General features: G+C 36.8%; 1 protein-coding gene across 1 annotated transcript in view; it reads left to right on the plus strand.

Annotated features, from left to right (window-relative positions):
* The first annotated feature begins 5365 nt into the window (after positions 1–5365).
* LOC150083705 (uncharacterized) overlaps positions 5366–23828 on the plus strand; it is a 70814-nt gene continuing 52351 nt past the window's right edge. The window contains exons 1-2 of the mRNA XM_090377445.1: positions 5366–5540; positions 13319–13413. Of these exons, the coding sequence (XP_090233571.1) occupies positions 13324–13413 (90 nt within the window). The 5' untranslated portion in view covers positions 5366–5540; positions 13319–13323. The remainder of the gene's footprint in view (positions 5541–13318; positions 13414–23828) is intronic.

Genomic DNA, 23828 nt, shown 5'->3' on the forward strand with positions numbered 1-23828 from the left:
TCACTCTATCAGGGAGGTGGTTCGAAAATTGAACTATCCCCGTTCGACAGTATCAAGAGTGTATCGGGAATATGCCATTTCCGGAATAATATCTCACCATGGACAGCGCTGTGGACGGAAAAGGGTGGTGGATGAACGTGGCCGTCGACGTCTGTCCGTATTGTTTCAGCCAACCGAAGTGTCACAAATCACTGCCGACTTCAACTAGGGAGGTGCCAGATACGCCTCAGGCGGCCATCGGCCGATCATTAGGAGCAATAGATTATGAGAGCCGCCGACCCACCAGAGTACCATTGCTAACACTACGACACAGGCTTCTGTGCCTCAACTGGGCAAAAGAAAATCGGCACTGGACCTTGAATGATTGGAAACGGGTCTCCTGGTCCGATGAGTACAGTTTCCAGTTATTTCTAGCGGACGATAGGGTGAGTACCTGGCAGAAATCGCACCTGTCATGTCAACAAGGAACTGTTCAGGCAGGTGGACGGTCGGTAATGGTCTGGGGCGTGTTCAACTGGCACACGTTGGGACTCCTGGTACGTCTAGACGCATTTCTGAACGGTCCAAGTTGTATGTCCATCTTTGCACACCATCTGCATCCTCTCATGGTCATCGTGCACCAACAGGGCAATGAACTCTTCCGGCAGGACAATGCGCCTCCCCACAGAGCCGTGGTGACTAGATAATGGTTCAAAGAGCATTACGCAGATTTTACCACCATGGAATGGGCTCGCCGTTCACTGGACGTGAACCCTGTGGATCACGTTTGGGATGCTGTGGAAAAGTCCGTTCGAACTTTGGATCCTCTACCCAGAAATGCAATGGAATTATGGATAGCGGTGCAGCAAGCATAGATGGAAATACCTGTGGAACGCTTCCGTGAACTAATGGACTCAATGCCTCGCCGTGTGACTGCCCTTATACGGGCGAAAGCTGGGCCTACCGTTACTAGGTAGGTATCCCATGATTTCTGTACACTCTGTATGTTTTCATGTTAAGCCCTCATGTTTTCAATCTGGAAAATTGATATATCTCACACATGCCCCTTTCTTTCAGTATGACAGAGAACTCTATAGGTACAATTAATTAGTATGGTAGAACTGTAGGCACTGGCCCAGCTACAAGTGACAGGGACGAAACCCAGATGGTTGCAGTTCCTGGGCAAAGAGGCCAGTGGGTCAACACGAAAAACGAAACCTTACAGCACAGAACTTAATACAGCACGTGCACAGTGTAATGAATTATAAAAGAAAGAATTGCTCAATTTTAATCTCCAGCACTTGAGTACCGTCGTTTACATTAATTGTTCCCTTTCCATGGATAGAATACTGAACTAATAATAATTGAAAAAACTATTAATACAAAGATTTAATATTAATTATAATTTAAAATCGGACAAATTTCAACATGTCCAACCGTCTCTGAATTAAACATGAACCAATGCAGTATTATGGCCTGGTGGAGATGATGATGCAGCAAATGCTTCTTGGAAGTCCGTTATTTGTAGAAATGTAGTTTGGAGAGCCACTACCACGTTAGCATATTTCCGTCTTGTCGACGGAAATATGCTAAATTCTAGAGCTGAATCCACTAATCAGATCTCTATAGAGAGATTCTGGTTCGTTTGCAAGATTGAATTAGAAGGAAACGCCAACAACAATGGAGAAAAGGCACTTGACACCATTATGACACCATGTATCCTATACTGCTCTCGCGGGCAGAACAGTTGATATAAGCACAGTCCTCTCTGCATTGAGTGGAAATTACCTGAGTTCAAACCATAATTTTAATGGGCCTTTTTCACAAAGTGGCTGAGATAGTTGGTCTCAAGCGAGCGTGGCACTTTTTTTCCCTTTTTTGGGGAGGGGGGAAACTCGAGATTTTCTTTAATAAAAGCAAGCAAAATACACACAGTTTACAGACATAATATATTGACTCCTCATAGTCTTAGTTGCTTTGGCGCTTAACCACAAATCAAATTAACTCAAGCATCCCACACTGCCTTGTCTGTAACTGAATATCTGAAAAAACACAACCTTGCTTTACACCGCATCCTCTCGATTTATTTCACCGCATCCTCTCGAAATCTTATGATTTATTTTCTCTTTTCTAAAATGAATTTGCTGGTCTTTTCAATATCAGTCTTAATGTCAAAGTTTCCAGATGATACAAAGGCTGGCAGGATTGTTAATGACAGTAAAGTACCTGTTTTAAAAGTCTCCTGTGTAATGCTAATATACACGATCTGCTCTGAAATATTTGTACACCATGCCGAAGACAAAGAGTGAAATTGATTTCAGAATATGCAAATAAGGAAAAAACTGGGCAGAAAATACTGTATCTACATGTTTACTATACAGTAAACACTGGAGGCAGGGCCGCCGCAAGTGGGGTATGCGAGGTAAGCGTTGCTTACGGGCGGCAATTCAGGAGGGCACCAAAAGTTTTTTGACATATATAAGTCGGATCCCTGCTCAACGCACTTCTTTATAGAGAAATTTTCTATTTAGCGATTTTTTTTTAAAAATTCCCCTGGCTAATTACATTTATAATAATTTCAATATAACGAAGAAAATTTTCATAGTAAATTTTCATACTAGGAATGCATTGTTTTCACCTCTGTCCTTCAGGCAATTGAGTCAATTAGTGCTGCTGCTAAGCACGAATTAAGAGCAAAAATGGATTATCATTCTGCAACTTAGTGTTACTCTTAAAACCTAAGCAACTGTCTGTCCCACATACCCAGATGTCACGCTGGTCATCTGATTGGTTTTATAAAATCAGATGATCAACGGGACTTTCATCGTTTACCAATATTCAACAGGGCAGGCAAATAATTTTGAGATAAATACAGTACAAGAAATTGCAGACACGTTAAGTTTCTTATCTGAATTTGTGTTCTATATTTATATTTTACAGTTATAAAATCTTTTTCTTCAAGTTGCCGCTCTCAGGTAGGTTCAGGTCTCTATTGGCGCAATGTTTCTCTATCTTGGGCTATACTTTTAATTCCTGCATAATTTCCTCTTATCATCCAATACATCATTTCAATTCTCCTTCTCCCAACAGTTCTCTTCCCACACATCTACCCCTCCATACCTTTCCTCTACATGCTTTCTCTTCCCACACATATACCCCTCCATACCTTTCCTCTACATGCTTTCTCTTCCCACACATCTACCCCTCCATACCTTTCCTCTACATGCTTTCTCTTCCCAATGCATGTTCTATGAAGTTATTTTGTCTCCTCCTTAATTCTTTACTAACGTTGTCGCTTCTACTTTCCTCAAAATCTCATTACTCACTCTATCCACCCATTTCACCCTTTCCATTCCCCTCCACACCCACATCTGTGCTTGCTGAAAGGAGAGACTGCTTCTACAAGGATGGAATTCACTTAAATAGAAATGGTGCAAGAATATTTGCTAATGCTACAAGGCAGTGTTAGGTGGGTAGAAAATCTGCTAGTTTGGGGGGACTCAGAGATTAAAGATTAACGGCAGCCGCAGGCAGAAGCGAAAGTGATTCTTGCACTGCTTCTATTGTAATGAGCAGCAGCCTAGAGAGCAAGTTGCGGCAACACAGCGGTAACCCACAAGCAAGTTGCTTGTGGGTTGCTGCTGTGTTGCGTGATGACCAAGTGCAACAAGCTCTGGCGTTGATGTGGGCGGCTGACAGCTTGATGGGCCCCTCAATTAAGATCCTTCGAGGGCATCCACCCTGTCCTTCAAGCTCTTATAGGCCCATAACAACGCTGAGCTGTCACCTGATTTCCTTACACTCCTTACATCGCGCACACACAAAGACATATCTCATGGCAATATCATGTCCCGTACCCGATTGCTCCACAAACATCTAGCAAGCAGTGCATTTTAAAAGGCTGTGATTCAGAGGGCAACATTCCCCCCTCAGTTCTCCCCAGAGCCATTAGCTTGAGCCTTTTGCTTTGCTGCTCTGGTCTGAGTCATGATTTCGATTCAATTTTATAACCCTAAACTTGCATCCCAACACAGTTATAACGCTGTATATATTTTTCAGTATCGAGTACTATCTACGTGTACCATTTATATAACTTCCGTATCAAGTTATGTATTAATTAATTATGTTACGTTTGTAATCTGTCGTTATATGTATTTAGTTAAAAAGTACAATTTAATTGACAATGAAGTTTAACAAGATTAATAGATTTTACTGATTAATTGACAATATTATATTATATACTATACTATACACTACTAAGCTTACGCTATCTAGTTCTGGATATAACGTTGTATCGTATAATAATGGCGGAAAGTTACGTACGGTAAATCTACGGACACTTAAGTATTAATTAACTTCCAAATCTCGCTGTCTCAATTCAGAATAAACTAAGGATCCTGACTAGATCTATAAGCTACTTATAGAAAATAATTTAATATAAAAATTGGTCAATGAAGCGGCTAAATATGGCTAAAAAACTTCTCGTTCAGCGGAGCTGCAACTTGTAACACGTGGATTTGATACTCTTACCGATACTAATACCTACAAAATCTCTATCTAAGTTAAACTTTAAACTAAGTATCGTGACTAGGAATATAAAGCTACTCTTGAAAATAAGTTAATATGCCAATTTAAGCTAATAAAACAGAAAAAAGTTCTCTGTTCCAGGAGCAGTAAAAGTAGTAAAACTTCGTGTTGGCGGCTCTTGGTCATCATTTGCCTTGTCTTTCGCATGAAGTCTTCTAGCTCGGTGTTAGTCCAATCTATGACCCCGAAGGTGTATGTTAGTACTGGAACTGCATAGGTTATGGCTTTAACTTTGTTCCCTCATTTCAATTTTGCTTTCAGCAGGCTTCTGAGTCTCTGATGATATTTTTCGGTCAGGCACTTCTTGATTTCCTTGTGCTCTAACTGCTGAGCCTGCACCAGCCCTAGGTATTTGTAGGTCTCGCCTTCTGTCATAGCTTCAATCGCTTTACCAGTGAGCAGCTGGTAATTTCGGCCAACTAATTTTCCCTGGTGAAAATTAGTTGACCGAGTAGGTGAGAGAGAGAGAGAAATCACCAAGAAAGAGAAGAATGATGATATCCATCCCAGGACCCTGGGTGTGCCAAAGCCATACTCACCAGATGTGAGCCCCTATAGCCAACCTTAACTAATGCGGTTGGTGTTCATTAAAGAATGCCTCGATATTTTTAGCTTGCTGCTTTTTTTAAGTGAATTCATATTTTTTAAGAAAAATTATTTTCTTTGATATTACTTATGTTATAATAATTCAGAGACGATAGTACAATTCTGGTATGTTTTATTATTGGGGTGTTATAGTTTCAATTTTTCTCTGTTGAACACAAAATTCGCCCAATATCCGCCTAGACAACAAGGATGAAGGATACAGCGCCATTCACCTTTCTCAATGCTATGTTTATCAATGGAAAAGGATAATTATTTTCAGTAAAGAAAACGTAATAATATGTATTTTGTGTATTGTATTAAATGTGAGACAGTTTTTCTTAATTTCTTGATGGATTATATTTAGGATCATCATCATTTAATTAATGAAAGTAAGATTTTATATATGTAGGCTGGCATTTTGCTGTTATTATTATTGTTTTTTAAATTGAGTGTGGTTAATTGCTGGAAAATCATCACAAAAAAAAAATGAAATTGAAAAATTTTAAATTTTTTGGAATAATTGGAAATTGTTGCTGTAGTTATTTCGCCTAAAGTTGCTTCATAAACCTTGAATGAGTTATGAAAAACAAGTTTATGAATTTCTCGTGAAACCCAGACAAGACAAACATGTATTCAAATTTATAATTATATATAATGTTACATATCGGCCAAATAGATTTTGTAGAGAATGAACAACCAAATTTCTCTTTCTTATTGCATTTACCAACGTATCGAATTTTGTTATAAATAGCTATAGTAAATTACATCATTCCAACTGCGAAGCCGCTCTTTTATTACTCTTAGGACTGTTCAGTGATATTGACAGAACATAACCAAACTCATAAGTGCCATTATTGATTTTTGTAAATTCAGAAATTGATACATTCTTAGAGTCAGGTCAGTCAGGAGTACATAAGAGTTGATTCATTGCAGAGAAGTATGAATCAATACTTTACTTCAAAGAGTATGAAGTACTAGAAAGAGTATGAAGTAATACTTTACTTCAAAGAGTATGAAGTACTAGAAAGAGTATGAAGTAATACTTTACTTCATACTCTTTCTAGTATAGTGATTGCCCTATTATGTTACAATTATTTTTTTGTTTTTTAATACTGCCTATATGGTTAATACATTTCACAAGATATAGCAATTGAGTTTACCGTAATAACTGGTGTAGTTAATCATCTATTGCTAACCTGCTGTCTGATAGATGCATCTATTAATTATGATTTGCCAAGCCCATTTAAAAATATTGAACAAAAATAAATTAGAAAAACTAATAATAATAATAAAGATATTTATTATTAAGAAAATTATAAAATATTGAATTTATTTTATAATTTTCGAAGTCACTGGATTTAAACCAGATACCAAATGTGAAAAAAATTTTGGCTTCTGGCAGATGCAACCTGAACATCTGTATTTGTGTCAGCTTTTCACATTTAGGCAGTACAATTGAAGTTCAAACATAAAATTACACATTGTTGCTGCCATTTCACAGATGCCACATGGGAATTGTCCAGAAAAAAGATAAGACATTTTTGCTTGCCCAGTATCTGTTATACAAAATATTAATTCTTCTAATTCATAGTATAGAAATGAAAACAGAAAATACTATATTAACAGGTAGAGAATATTGGTTGGCAAAGGTACACAGGATGATTTCATTTCATTTACAATTCTTTTTTAAAATAACAGAAATATATTAAAAAGTGGCATTTGTCAGATATTGGATTGAATTGGAAGGTTAACAACCATTCCAATTCAATTGTCTGCACCCCTTGAATTCATTCCCTCCCTCAGTGTCAGGCATGGCAGCATTAGCATTAGTAGAGGCATATGATGCAAGAAAGCAAGCTTATGCAGCATCAGCCAAAAAAAAAAAAAAAAAACGCTCCCATTTCACCCCTCCGTTCATTCCAAGTACCTGTCCAGTTCCGCCTTAAATTTATTTAGGTTATCAACTTCTACAACAAAGGATGGAAGTCTGTTCCACCATCCAACCACCCGCTGGCTAAAGGCAAACTTCCGCACATCTATCCTTCATCTGTCTTTTCTCAATTTGAATGTATGATAGTTTCACCACTGCAATCATACACATCATATGTAGAGGATATTGATAAATTGTTACCAAGATATCATTCATTTATTGCAAGTTAATTCACCTGATTTTTGAACGTACGTGGTATGATATGATCAGAACATTCCAGGACTTAATTTTTTAAAAATATCTGAACATTGAATATTCGAAAAAAAAAAAAGATTTTATTTTGTAACCTGGAATCTCTAGAATTTTTTACAGGTAAATGGCGTTTTGATTGCACATGTGCAGAAATTTATTTTATCCTTTGTTGACAGTAATTTTTCTTACATACAAGGTGTGGGACATCTTGCATGTCAACAAATTGTGAATTTGTCTCCCGTGTTATAAGCATTATTTTGGCTGATTTGACAATCACACGATAAATTTGATAATTTGACAATCAGACGTCTTATCTGATGATAAGAATTGATGACAATTACCCCCAGGTGTTTTTCTTTCTCTACTACCCTTAGTTTGGTAACACCTAATTGGTATGTTAATCTGGGATTACTGCTTTCCAGCAGTACTTTGCATTTATCAAAATTACGCCTAATTTGCCACTTCTAGTTATGGCAGCTATGATGAAATCAATTAAGGAATTTTTAATAAAAGGACTTCTAAGAAGCTCTTTTCTTTTAAATTATATTATTATTATTAGTAGTAGTAGTAGCAGTAGTGGCAATGATGCAAGAAAGCATGCTTATACAGCATCAGCCAAAAAAAAAAAAAAAAAGATCAACACTTCCCATTTCACCTGGCCATCCTCTCTTTAAGTATTACCAAAGTTAAAAATATGTAAATAGCCATTGTTGTTATTTTGAAAAATTCAATGTATAATTATCTCTAAATATTTATTTGTTTAAATACAAATTCAACCTTGGAACTTTTAGATCCAGCCTTGTATTGCACTTTTCATTATTTATATCAGAACTACAGTTAATAACATTACAGATATTTATATCTTGCATAAATATTAGTATCTTGCTATTTTTCATGCTGTTTTTATATCTGAATTTTGTTTTTTTTTTTTAATTTATGCAGAAATTAGATTTTTAAATTTTATTAGAAATTAAATTAATTTTTTAAAATTTTATTAGAGATTAGATTTTCATTAATTATATCAGAATTGCAATTATAAATAACAACATTACTGATATTGATATCTTGGATAAACATGTGTCTTGCTATTTTTCGTGCTGTTTTTATATTTGAATCATGTTTTTTTTGTTGTTTTTTTAATTTATTCAGAAATTAGATTTAATTCTAATTTCTGGACAAATTAGAAGAAAAACCTGACTTCCGTATTCCATCTGAATTATCAACTAGTATTAGTTGATAATTCAGATGTTAATTTTGGAGTTAGTTTTTTTTTGCTAATTTGTATATCCTCGCTGCTGGTATAACCTCATTATTGTTAAGGAAATGTTTCTGTGCAAGATATTTCTTAAGATTAGGAAACAGAAATTTGGATGGTGTTAAATCACTGCTATAAGGAGAATGTTAGAGTATTCTATGTAGTCGGTAACAACCAACCTGACATCAGTTGTGCTCTGCAAGATTGTGTATTGTCATGTAGAATGACAACTCAAAGAACAAGGAGTTCAGAACTGGTCGTTTTTTATGGCATTTCTCAATGTCATTTTTGTAGTTTCTACAAAAATATGAGTTGACAACATTATAAATTATTAATATCAAGGGTGACGACACCCTTGATATTAACGCTGGTGTTAGACAAGGCAATGCACTCTTTACCGTGTTATTTAACTTGTTTTTGGAGGCAGCTGTAAAAAAATTAGAAGTGACTGGGCACATAGGCACAAAGACAGTGTAGGTCTGTGCATATGCTGATGTTGCTGCTATTATCAATAGGGCTAAAGGAGCATTGGAGGAAACCGGGGCCAGGCTGGATAGTGAAGCACAAAGAAGAGAGGACTTTGGATAAATGCTGGTATAACCTCATTATTGTAATGAGGCTTACAAAATATATGTAAGCCTGAAAAATGGCAGGTAACATGGAAAATTTTAGAACCAGCAGCTTCTTGTTTGAGCATTTTCGGAATTTTATCTACATAGATTTGCAGATAAATCGGTCCAACTAATGAAATTAAGTCCCATATCCTGAGTGGAAACAGATGTTTCTATGCACATAAAAAATTAATGAAGTCAGTAGATATTTCTTATTTTACGTCTTATAGTTTTAGCTAGCATAGTCCTTAGCACCTTCATTTCCATTGCTTGGACTCTGCTAGAATCCTTTTTATTCATCCTCCACGTCTCAGCAGCATACATCAATATAGGGACCAAATATGCCCTATTTATCAACTTTTTACATTTCATTAGAACTTCCCTTGCCTGGTGTATTTTTGTTAGCTTTGGGACTATAACCCCCCCCCCTTTTGTACTGATTCTTAGTCCTCTATAACAAGATTTTGCACTACACAAGATTTTATAGAAACTTAACTACCATGTTATACAAGGGTTATCTGTATTTAAATTTGAGGGGCAGTGCCATGTTGCATCAGCATACCCAGTGCTGAGTTAAATGTTTTTAAGAAAAGCTAATTTAAATGCTTTAGCAGAAATGGTTTTTTTGGGATATGCAAGGAGAATCTGACCCAAATATATAAACTCCAGTACAAAGCACATTTCAATTCCAGAAAAGGTATTCATTGCTAGGTTTGCTTAAGGGAATATTTTTCCTTTTTATCAAGCTCCAGTTAACTGTCTCTTCCCTCATGGCTAGCTCAGTGGTTATAATCACTGGTTATGATTTGCAAAAGGGCTCTGTATGAGAAAATACTGTGGGCTACAGAGCTTAGCAACTATAGAGGGGACCTGATTGGGTCCTGTAGGTTCTGAAAAGAAAGTGAAACGAATGAATGCAAAATTTTCCCTGTTATAAATGATTCCAGAACTAGGAGCTACAAATTCAAATTATAGAGGAGGAGGAGGTTTAGAGAGAATTGTGGGACATTTTATTTTACTCGAATTGTTAATCAGTCAAATAAGTTGCATCTGTGGGTTGGTTGAGGCTGACAGCTTAGGGAAATTCAAAGGCCAGCTGGTGGATAGGTATCTGCATGTGGATGAATCACATAGGTATTTTATTTATTTATTTATTTTATTTTATGTATTTTTTGCTGTGTAGCAAAGGGCTATAGCTTCCTTGCACCATATGGCCAAATTAATACTATCTGAATGATTTAAACATGTAAATGCAAATTACTAGTAATAAATTTTTAGAAAGGGTCTGTTTATCTGTATTTCTTGATGCCTCTTTATAAATTGGGTAGTTTAATTTCAAGTATGACCTTAGTTTTTGCATGGCAGCAACGGTTTGTTCAGAAATGAAAGAAAAGTAAATATTCGTTAATACTATATGAGATTTATTAACAGTGTTTAACCTGTGTACAGAATCTTTACTATAAGTAAATAACAACTAAAAAAATCAAATTACATAGTAGAAACCCTCCTCCATCTAATCAAAACAAAATTCCTTAAAAATACATATTTGAATGTCTATCTTTTGGAGCCTGTGTAATCATCCCAAACCGAGAACCAGATATATTCAACCATAATAGCTTCATCCCACCTTCCTTGATACCTCTTCTCCATTGATGGATGTCCTGGTGAAATCCCTCTCCATACTTCTCAATAACATTGTTTACATTTCATTTATTTTGAAAAAATCCAGGTTGAGAATGCAATTAATGGAGCTTGATTGTCATTCTGTGCCCCATATTTCTGTAATTTTCACTAATAGTGTTACCAAAAAAAGTCATTCACTTAAAGGTGAAATGACTGCCAAGTATTTTGCTCAGCACCAGTCATTATGTCTTCCACTACTTGTGAAGCTTAACCCATCTGCTTAATGCATCAAACAGCAGTTTTTGAAACATGGGTTATATATGCTTGAAAATACCTCCTTGAGGATCTACTGCTTTAACAATTTATTTAACCAGTCACAACTTGATAAAGAGTGAGGAAAGCAAGACTTGGTGTCATGAAACTAAGGAATTGTTTACTGTATTGAATCTTACTATATTTGCTAGAATTGAATTGCCAAGCTGCAATTCAATTCTAGGCAGACCATTCTCTTTTTCTGTAATTCTGATCAGCCTTGCTGTCTTAGAGAAAAGAAAGCAAGGGAACTTAGTGAAACTATCTTGCAAACCAAAAGTAAGCCAAGCATCTTGAGGTCACCACAGACATCCTATTTATACTGATTATACTTGTTCTTCTCTAACACATGCTTTACATTTTTATAGTATTACATGAACAGAGTGAACAGTTGGAATCTGTGAAAGAGCACAACTTTCAAACTGTTACTTGAACTGTAGGGAAAGAAATAACTCTCCTGGATTGAGACCAATATTGGTTTCTTCATAAAGATCAATCAAATAAAATCAGAACTAACTCTGGGATTCTGCAACAGTGTAAAAATGTATATAAGTGAAGTGTCTTTTTCTCTCTGTAGATGTCTTGCAGCTGAGACCTTGTAAATTCCACTCTTTAAAATGAAATGTATTCTATTAGATTCCATTAGATTCTTTCAAATCCAAAGCTCTGGATTGGATTTGAATAGAACCAAATTCTTGATGATTCGGGAAAATACGGTGCTTTAATTGAATGGTTTCCTGGGGTTCTCGGCTCATCACACCAACAGTTAAGTGTATGAAACATTATTATATTAATTGTTCACCCAGTATTGGTGTGCATGTGGTATTATGAGAAATGAAACCAACGCATTCTATATTTGTTAATTCCAGTTATTCTGTTCTTCAGATTTATCATCCAGTTCTGAAGACTTTTATCTTTAAGGTGGATTGGGAATTGACAGGAATTGTACTGCTTCAGAACCAACACAAACTTCATTATGCAGTTCTGAAGCAGTACAGAATGGTATGTTGGGAGACACTGCAGTTTTTTGATCCACAGACTTTTTTAAACTTTGATAGGTACACCATACAAAAGTAGTAGTTGCCGTGATGGCTTGTGGGCTCTCTCCATATTTGAGGTATAGCAAAAGGTATACACTTACAACTCTTTGATGTTGACTTGCAACTACCCCTGCAGAAATGAGGTGCCCACAACTTGCCTTGATCACCAATAGACATTCTGAAATAATCTTTATATGCACTGCTACCATGTTATGCTTCACCTGCTTCAAGCCTATATAACATCTACAGACATAGCGGAACAAGTCTAAAGATACACCTTTGTTTAGTAGCCATAGAAATTTGACTGGGGGGTAGGAATTATATGAATACTTTAAGCTCTTACATATCACAATATTGGAACACTTATTTAATACATATAAATATCAAAAAAAAAAAAAAAAAAAACAGTCGACACTAGAGAAAAACCAATGATATCATTGGATTGAGCACACAAAATATATAGGGTATTTAAATTAAAAGATCAGCTGCTTTTTTCTCAGTGGGAAAATTATTCATCTTCTTCAGTTTAGTCTAAAAACACAGTCTTTAATTTGAAAATAAAGGCAAACCAATTTTATCTGAAATAAAAAAAATCCAATGTTTTGTAGCATTAGGATATGTGACACAACTTCACTCATAGCCAGCGTGAAGTCATACTCAAGAGTAAATATCACAAACTATAGCAGTTTTTCCCCCCCCTTCAAAACATCAGAGGGAATTCATTTCAGAAGTACAGAATTGAAGTTTTTATACTAAACTGAAGATGGGAGAATAATATGCCTATTTTCCCACTGAGAAAAAAACAATTGATTAGGCAAAATTTTAATTTACTGATTGTAATATCTAAATGGTAATACTTATATGCCTCAAATATGCCAAAAAAAAGGTCCAGATGACAAATAGCCAGAACTAAAAATAAGCGAGACAGACCCAGGTGTGTTTTAAATGAAGCACATCATATACAATATAAGGAATGATTGGATATAAACTTTTTGTGACAAGCATTATTGATGAAGTAATAAATGAATTTTTTTTTAATAATAAATTTCATTTTATGAACAAATAAATCTTTGTTTGAAGAAAAGATATAAATGAGAATTTTTCCAGTTGATTTTTTCCCCTTTTTATTTACTTGTTTCTTTAGTAATAATGGATCATAGATTGCAGCCAGTCTGGCATATGCAGGAAAATCCTTATGATGTTGGACCCATGAATAGAATGTACTATACTGGGCAACAGGTATTAATCTCATTATGCTAAATTAATTAATGTTAAATGTATGAAACATTATCCCATTTGCAGTGAATATTTGGTTTTGGCATTCTGAGAATAATTATTTTTCAGGGTATGTGAGGATATGCTTGTTTATGGCAGGTAATTATCCATTTAGTGTTTGTGGTCCTCTGTGACAATACAATGGTATTCTCACAAGAACCACTTGTCACTCATTTGGAATATCCCACTAAACTATCACTCATTCTCTGTGATAGTTTAGTGGGCTCATTACTTAGGAAAATCCTGGGTTCAAATTCCATTGGATACTGTATAATTCTTAAAGGCCTCTTCAGTTACACTGGTCAACAAATTTAAAATTTTTTTGTTTCTTTGATGAAAGTATTTTTTTGTATATTGTTTTGCATGTGTGGTGTTGAGAAATCTGCATTAAAAAAAGTATTTTGCTCAAGTTTTGAAAATACCTGCTATGTCTTATATTCTATAAAATGTTCATTGATACATTCTTAGTTATTGAAAAAAAAAAATTAAATCACACTGATCAGCAAAATACATAAAATCACTTGATTCACATTTTATGCTTCTTCACCTGTTGTTTGTATCCCACATCTGGGGCATCTCTTGTCACAGTCCAGAAATAGCTGGCATTGCAAAGTTCCATTTGCCTTGGTATCATGTCTCCATTGCTGAGATGCCTGATTGAATCTAATGCCATGCTCATTACGTAATGCACCACAGTTGTCCGGGGAAAACTCCAAATAGGAATGAAAAAAGTGTATTTTTTATGACATATTGCAGTCTAATTTGTGGTATAATGACAAAAGGTTTCTCACAGTCTGTTTATAGGTACCTTCTTTGTTGTTTCCCAGAAAGTTTGTTGCTACACGTTTGAAAGCATACGAAACTGCTTTCTCATCACCATGAAGGATCTGATCAAAACATTCATCCTTGAGACGGTCCCTTATCTGTTGGTCAATAAACATACCTTCATTTATTTTGGCTTCACTAAGCCTTGGAAATTTTTCCTTGAAGTATTTGAAAGCTGGTCCATCTTTATCCATGGAATTAACAAATTGTTGTTTCATAAGTCCCAATTTTCTTTATATAGAAAATTTTATGTGTAGTGGAGGTAAGAGGATTTTGTGTGGCTCAACTAGTGGACTCAACATTTTTTATCCCTGGATCGAGTGATTGCCTTAAAGTCTCGTTTTTTCTTGTGTAATGAGACCACACTCTAATGTCCCATTTGCAAAAAAAAGCAGAAATTTTGTGTTTCCCTGCAACATTCCTAGCAAGATGACAGTAACTTAATTATTAATTATTTTCCATTTTAAAAAACTTGGTTGAATCCTTTTGGCGTCACCGGTATACAGACACTTTACATTACCTTGAAGGAGGTTTCAATGTTGCAGTCTTGGGCCTAAAAGTTCTGCCTTATTTTTTGGTAAAGCACGATCTCTGATAAGAATATTTAATTCATTTTGTGCAATTTTGTCTGGTTCTGCAGAGAGGAAATTGGAAATAAAATCAGGACCTGTCGATTTGGAAGGTTCGGGTGATTTATCTCAGCCATCTCCTGACTGTTCATCAGATTCTAAAACATATTCAGCTTGTGACTCACAAATGGGAGATCCTTGTGCATGGTCCTCCTACCAGTTGAATAGCAGATAGTATCCCCCCCCCCCCATACTTCTCCTTCAACCCATGCATGGTACTAAGTACAATAGGTTTTGATACCTTTCGTGTTTGGGGTTTTCATAAAAAAAAAAAAAAAAAAAAAAAAAGAAAAAAAAAAAAGTATGTTCGGATAGCTTAAGGTCCACTTTTTCTTCTTGGAAATTCCCTGCTGAAGAGGTGATACTATACAAAAATAACAGTCAATTATATGATCTGAAGGCTCTCCATGTCATAGGCATGGTAAAGGGCATTGAGCGGCCATTGTGATTTAACCAGCTGTGTAGATTAGAAGTGCAAGAGTATTGCAACAAATATGAGCCACCCAGCTTTAGTCTTGGTTCTCAACCTTGCAGCCAAAATAACAGTTGTGTGCTCCTTTTATTATCAGAGTAATGGCACGCTTCTGTAATGCAAATGTCACTTCACCAGAAACGTAACAAAAATTATCTGCACTATTTACACACATACGCGACATGCTAAATCTTAAGTTTTTGCTCAGTTGAAAAAAGCAAGTGTAACATGGGCAGATGCCTGGCTCAGACTAACTGGCCCATCTAGACAGGAAATACCAATGACTGCAGTGTTGCCATACAAAATGTAACTCAAGGCCAAATTTTCCCAAAAATAAAGCAAAAACATGCTGAAAGTGACATGTATAGTATTATCAAAACTAATAATCCATTTTAACTGTCATATTCATATTTAGCACATGAGTAAGTCGAAATTGACTAATTTTATTACCGAAACATTTTAGCTGTTGACCAGTGTTACTGTTCTGTTTACAGATGAAACAGAACTTTAAAAAAAAATAATAATAAAAAAATAAAAAAAAAAATATATATATATATATATATATATCACAATACCTTGGAAGAGAAGAGTACATATTTCAACCTAAATTATTACAGGTTTTACTGCCTGTGCAATATGCATTTCTCTCCATGAATGTGTGCTCAAATAGACATAATAAAAGTTTAAAAAGATTCCAAATTAATATCATAGGAACCAGTACTGACCTATTGCAGAATTATTAAAAGTTTTCACTTGGTGCTGTATTATTGATCTCAGTCAGAAGGAGCAGGGTTTTGCAATGAGTAATTCTGAGTTTTTCACCACGCAACATCCAAATCACTTACGAACACACACACACACACACACACACACACACACACACACACACACACACACACTGTAGGACAAAAAAAAAAACAGTCTGTCCACCAAAACCACACGAACTGGCACATTCTAACCATTGAAGTTTATGCACCAGGAAGCAACCAACATTGCATATCACTTTATGGCCATCAAGTGTTGACTAAGTTGAAGTATGTATAATTATTCTAATTTCTTACTTTATATAACAGAAATGAAAATTAAAATATATCTTGAAATGTATTGTGCCTTTTAATCATCTCTGTTTAAACTGTTTTTATAGTTGATGCTATAAAAATGGACTAAAGCGATAGGCAGCTATTTTAGATAATGAATAATTAAAAAATAATAATAAAAAATTGTTTCCTCTCTTTTTTTTTTTTTTTCCCTAAAACGGCATACCATGCAACAAAAATTGACACAGTTAGCAAGGTCAGTTCCTCCACATGTGAAATGTGCCTTCCAAAATATAGCTAAATCCACTGACTGAAACAGAAAATGTAAAACAATACGCCCTTATCAATATTGAGTATAGTGACTAGAGAAGAGTTATGTCCATTGAAAATACCAAACCTATTGGTAACTCTCTAGGAGGCTTCTGGATCAGCTAGAGTATAATCTTGCTACCTCTACTCTGCCAGATAGTGACTGGAGGGAGTCCGAGAAGTGTGTATGCAGGGAGCATTGTCGAGGCCACATTATGTCAAGGTTCTGGGTATATTCTTACCATATGTACGCCATATCCAAAAATTTCATTACTTCATACAGCATGTCCCACACACTTTTTCTTTCTATTGAATACGCCATGAATTGTCAAACTAATAGAGCAAGCTTATCTGCGAAAAGATCTAAACCTCCCAAGCACTTCCTAATTCATTTCACAAATATACGTGGTCTCAATTCTAATCTCAACGATGTCCGTTTCCACTTGCAGTCTGCCAAACCCCATGTACTTTTTTCTGACAGAATCTCAGTTATCGGTTGATTCAACTACTGCTCATCTCAGATGCCCAAATTATTCGCTGTATGATTCCTTTCGCCTCAAAGGGGTGGTACTTGTGCTTATGTTCGTTCTGATATTCCCTGTCAGAGACTTGGCAATTTGGAATCTTCTCTGACTTAAAATCTCTCTAGCTCATTGTGTCAAATTCATCTGTTGTCTCTACCGTTCTCCCAATTCCACTAATCACTTGGAGCTCTTTGACTTCTCTCTTTGCAACTTGACTTTCTCCAGTCCAACTTTCCTAACAGTGAGGTAATTTTCCTTGGTGATTTTAATGTTCACAACTCCAGCTGGCTTCCGTTTGCTAGTCACACCAACCCAGCTGGTCGAGATGCTGAGCCTTTTGCAATTACTAATGACCTTCCACAGATTGTTCATTTACTTACAAGAATACCGGACAATCCTAATCATACAACCAATACGCTTGACCTTTTTCTCACAAATAACCCCTCTAAGTACACGGTCGAAGTGAGATGTCCTTTAGGCACTTCAGATCACAACTTGGTGATTGTCTTTTCTCCAATGGAACCTTTATCTCATGGCTATTCCCAATCTCGTGTTGTTTGGCATTACAAGAATGCAAAATGAGATGCCCTGCGAGACTTCTTTTCTTCTTTTCCTTTGTCGGATTACTGTTTCAAAACTTCTGATGTCAAAATTTGGTCAGATCGTGTCAGTGAAATTATTCTTGCAGGAATGGAATCCTTTATCCAACACTCCACTTTAAAATCTCGCCCTTTATATAAACCTTGGTTTTCTAATAAATGTGCTAAGGCTGTTCAAGAGAAGAATGTTGCATATTGTAATTGGCTTGTTTCTAAATCTCCAGTTTCATTTTCTGCCTACACCAAAGCTCGCAACAATTGTAAAGCAGTTATTAATCAGTCGAAACTAGAGTTTGAACAGGCTAAGAGTAGAAAACTTGCTTCTTGCCCTAATGGTAGCTGAGCATTCTGGTCTCTTGCCAAAGCTATTGGCCACAACTTTTGCCCATCTGTGCTCCCACCTCTGTCCAAACCAGATGGTTCTGTTGTCACTTCAGCCAAGGATAAAGCTGACATGCTAGTATCCCATTTTCCTTCCAACTCATGTATTAATGATCTTGGCAAAACACCTCCCACCATTCCCAACACACTCCATTCAATGCCTCCTGTGGTCTTCCGTCAAAAGGATGTCAGAAAGATTTTGATGAATCTTGATGGTAAGAAAGCTCCAGGTCCTGATGGTATTTCTCCACTTATTCTCAAAACCTGTGCTCCTGAACTTACTCCTGTTCTTTGCCGCCTTTTTTCACTTTCTTATTCCAAAGGTGTTTTTCCTTATGCTTGGAAATTTGCTCATATCCAGCCAGTTCCTAAAAAGGGTGACAAATCCCTCAAATCCAATTATCGTCCCATTCCAGTTACTTCTAAAGTAATGAAGAAATCAATTAACCGCCAACTCTTAAACTACGTAGAAACCTTCCATCTGATCAACGATCGCCAGTATGGATTCCGTCAGTTTTGATCCACTGGTGATATTCTGGCTTATGTTACCCATTTATGGACTAATTCAATGGAAAGGTTCAGTGAAACACAAGTAGTTGCTCTTGACATCTCAAAGGCTTTCGATCATGTTTGGCAAAAAGGTCTTCTAAACAAGCTTCCATCTTATAGTTTGCCAACTGCTTTTAGTAATTAGTTATCCAGTTTTCTCTCTGATCGCTCACTGAGGGTGATGGTAGATGGCTGTCTGTCTTCTAACTTCTTCACTAATGCTGGTGTCCCCCAAGGTTCAGTTCTTTCCCCCCACTCTTTTCCTCTTGTATATTAATGACCTTCTTCCATTAACTGGAAATCCTATCCATAGTTTTGCCGATGATAGCACATTGCATTCCACTTTCCATTTTGAGAAACCTTGTCCTGCTCAATCAGCTTCAATTTCTCAAAAATCTGCTACCAATTCCTTAAATGCCGATCTTCAGGTAATTCTCCAGTGGGGCAAAGACAACTTAGTTGATTTCAACCCTTCTAAAGCTTAATCTTGTCTTATATCTTGCAAAAAGGATTCTTCTGCTCCTATGCTTATCTGTAGTGACACTCCGATTTCTAGGCAAAATGATATATCTCTTTTGGGGATTACCTGACTTCTAATCTCTCTCTTGGCACAAGCACATTACAAATATTGCTTCCTCTGCATCTGAAAAACTTGGTTTTCTCTTTCGCTCTCGGTGTTACTTTTCTTCCAAACAGTTGCTCACTCTGTATAAATCGCAAATCCATGGAATATTGTTCCCACATCTGGGGTGGTGCCCCCAAAACCTTTCTCAGGCTTCTTGATTTACATTCAGAAGAGGACAGTTAAGTTAATTAGAAGGTGGTAGATGACTTTCATCGATCGGTGAAATACCACCACTTTGCTTATTGGAGGCTTGAAGTGTTCAGCACTTCAAATGTTCACCCCTGTTTAGTCTCTAGAGCAAAGTTTCCGGCACCCCCCTACCCCATACTTCTCCTTCAACCCATGCACGGTACTAAGTACTATAGGTTTTGATACCTTTCGTGTTTGGGGTTTTCATAAAAAAAAAAAAAAAAAATTAATGATTCATCTCTAACAGAGTCTCTCCACTCATTGTCTCATAGATGTACCATTTCTGCTGCATGCCTCTTCTACAGATACTTCCATGGGCACTGTTCTTCTGAATTGTCTTCTATAATTCCCGCTGTCTCTTTCAAAACAGTCCGAACACGTGCCACCACAAGCCAGCATCCATTTACTGTCCAACTTCAAACTCACAGAACCAACTTTTCATCTTCCTCATTTATTCATTCAACTGCCGTTTTCTGGAACAACCTTCCTTCATACGTATTTCGTGAAAATTACAGTCTACAGAAGTTCAAGTCCAATATCAACAAATATCTTCTTTCGTCTTCTCAACCTCCAACCCAAGCAACTGTACTAAGTACTATAGGTTCTGATACCTCTCGTGTTTGGGGTTTACATAAAAAAAAAAAAAAAAAAAGCTACAACTAAAAAGCAGTCAGAAACAAAAACAACCAACAAAACTGCTTAATGGAAAGAATACTTCAATGGAATTGTAGAGGCTTTTGCAACACAAAAGATGATTTATATAATCTCATCGAACACTATGAACCAGCAGGCATATCCCATCAGGAAACTTATTTAAATTCACAATTGTGTCCTACCATAAAAAATTACACTATTTTCAGACGAGACAGGAGTGACTCGCCAGCTCGTGGAGGGCTGGCGGTTCTCATTAGAAACAATGTTCCATTGAAACACCTTGTTCTCCAAACTCCTTTTGAAGTGGCAATGCATGCTGTAATTGGGACCACTCTTACAATAGCATCTATATATATCCCTCCTAATTTCTCATTCTCTTCATATGACCTAGAAAAGCTAATAGACCAACTACCACATCCATTCTGCTTTCTTGGATATTTCAATGCACATCATTCTAATAGAATCACTTCTTGATGTTTGTCAGCTTATTCTTTTGAACACTGGCAAGCCTACCTATATTAATTTTTCTACAGGATCCATGAGTGCAATAGATCTATCAATCTGTTCTCCCTCTATATATACCAATACGGAGTGGTTTGCTCATGAAAATCTAATCAATAGTGATCATCTAGCGATTCTCTGCAAGCTGCAAACACGGGTAAACCCCCTTCACTGTGGTGCTCCACTTGGAAGTTTCATAGGGCAAATTGGAACGAATATGCCTCACATATCCAATTTAATGAAGAAATAGTCCATTCTCAGCCCATAGATAATGTCACAGAACACATAACTAGCCAAATATTGCAAGCTGCCAATTCTGCAATACCAAAATCTTTGCAGGGGAGGCGCAAACACAGTAATTCCTGGTGGAATCAGGATTGAACACACGCTAAACAGGAAAAAACAAAGATTGGAACTTGTTTCACAAATTCCTCACAACTAGTAACTTAATCACCTTTAAAAGGATGAAAGCCAAATTCTGCCAAATAAGACGAAAAGCAAAGAGAGATGCCTGGATTAGTTTTTCTTCAAGTATAAATAATGACACAGACAGCAGAATCATCTTTTTTTTTTTTTTTTTATTTAAACCCCAAACACGAGAGGTATTAGAACGTATAGTACTTAGTACCATGCTTGGGTTGGAGGTTGAGAAGACATAAGAAGATATTTGTTGATATTGGACTTGAACTTCAGTAGACTAATTTTCAGGAAATACGTATGAAGGAAGGTTTGTTCCTGAAAACGGCAGTTGAATGAATAAATGAGGAGGATGAAAAGTTGATTCTGTGAGTTTGAATTTGGACAGTAAATAATGTTGGCTGGTGGCAGCACGTGTTCGGACTGTTTTGAAAGAGAGAGCAGGAATTATAGAAGCCAATTCAGAAGAACAGTGCCCATGGAAGTATCTGTAGAAGAGGCATGCAGCAGAAACAGTACATCTATGAGACAGCGAGTGGAGAGAGACTGTTAGAGATGAATCCTTAATTAACCTAACTGCCCTCTTCTGATTGGAATCAAGAAGCCTGAGAGAGGTTTTGGGGGCACCACCCCAGATGTGGGAACAATATTCAATGGCAGGGCGGATTTGCGATTTATACAGAGTGAGCAGCTGTTTGGAAGAAAAGTAACACCGAGAGCGAAAGAGAAAACCAAGTTTTTTAGATGCAGAGGAAGCAATATTTGTAATGTGCTTGAGCCAAGAGAGATTAGAAGTTAGGGTAATCCCCAAAAGAGATATATCATTTTGCCTAGAAATCGGAGTGTCACTAAAGATAAGCATAGGTGCAGAAGAATCCTTTTTGTGAGATATAAGACAAGACTGAGTTTTAGAAGGGTTGAAATCAACTAAGATATCTTTGCCCCACTGGAGAATTACCTGAAGATCGGCATTTAAGGAATTGGCAGCAGATTTTCGAGAAGTTGAAGCTGATTGAGCAGGGCAAGGTTTCTCAAAATAGAAAGTGGAATGAAATGTGCTATCATTGGCAAAATGGATAGGATTTCCAGTCACTGGAAGAAGGTCATTAATATACAAGAGGAAAAGAGTGGGGGAAAGAACTCAACCTTGGGGGAAACCGGCATTAATGGAGAAGTTAGAAGACAGAGAGCCATCTACCATCACCCTCAGTGAGCGATCAGAGAGAAAACTGGATAACCATAAGATGAAAGCTTGTTTAGAAGACCTTTATGGCAAACACGATCAAAAGCCTGTCATTAATATACAAGAGGAAAAGAGTGGGGGAAAGAACTCAACCTTGGGGGAAACCGGCATTAATGGAGAAGTTAGAAGACAGAGAGCCATCTACCATCACCCTCAGTGAGCGATCAGAGAGAAAACTGGATAACCATAAGATGAAAGCTTGTTTAGAAGACCTTTATGGCAAACACGATCAAAAGCCTTTGAGATGTCAAGAGCAACTACTTGTGTTTCACCGAACCTTTCCATTGAATTAGTCTATAAATGGCTAACATAAGCCAGAATATCACCAGTGAATCGACAGTGACGGAATCCATACTGGTGATCGTTGATCAGACGGAAGGTTTCTCGGTAGTTTAAGAGTTGGCGGTTAATTGATTTCTCCATTACTTTAGAAAGAGTAGAAGTAATTGCAATGGGACAATAAGTGGATGGGAGGGATTTGTCACCCTTTTTAGGAACCGGCTGGATATGAGCAAATTTCCAAGCAGAAGGAAAAACAACTTTGGAATAAGAAAGTGAAAAAAAGGCAGCAAAGAATAGGAGTAAATTCAGGAGCACAGGTTTTGAGAACAAGTGGAGAAATACCATCGGGACCTGAAGCTTTCTTTGCATCAAGATTCGTCAAAATCCTTCTGACATACTTTTGACAAAAAAGCACAGGAGAGAGGAAATGGAGCTTGTTGGGAATGGTGGGAGGTGTTTTACCAAGATCATTAATACATAAGTTGGAAGAAAAATGGGATGCTAGCAAGTCAGCTTTATCCTTGGCTGGAGTGACAGTGGTACCATCTAGTTTGGACAGAGGTGGGAGCAGAGATGGGCAGAAGTTGCGGCCAATAGCTTTAGCAAGAGACCAGAATGCTCAGCTACCATTAGGGCAAGAAGCAAGTTTTCTACTCTTAGCCTGTTCAGAAACAAGCCAATTACGATATTCAACATTCTTCTCTTGAACACCCTTAGAACATTTATTGGAAAACCAAGGTTTAGATAAAGGACAAGATTTTAAAGTGGAGTGTCATAAAGGATTCCATTCCTGCAAGAATAATTTCACTGACACAATCTGAGCAAATGTCGACATCAGAAGTTTTGAAACAGTAATCCGACCAAGGAAAAGAAGAAAAGAAATCTCGCAGGTCATCCCATTTTGCATTCTTGTAATGCCCAACCTACACGAGGTTGGGAATAGCCATGAGATAAAGGCTCCATTGGAGAAGAGACAGTCACCAAGTTGTGATCTGAAGTGCCTAGAGGACCTCTCACTTCGATCGTGTACTTAGAAGGGTTGTTTGTGAGAAAACGATCAAGCGCGTTGGCTGTTTGATTAGGATTGTCTAGTATCCTTGTAGGTAAATGAACAATCTGTGCAAGGTCATTAGTAATTGCAAA

The sequence above is a fragment of the Mastigoproctus giganteus genome, chromosome 7 (assembly GCF_048544385.1).
Source record: "Mastigoproctus giganteus isolate SK-2022 chromosome 7, ASM4854438v1, whole genome shotgun sequence".
Classification (NCBI taxonomy): Eukaryota; Metazoa; Arthropoda; class Arachnida; order Uropygi; family Thelyphonidae; genus Mastigoproctus; species Mastigoproctus giganteus.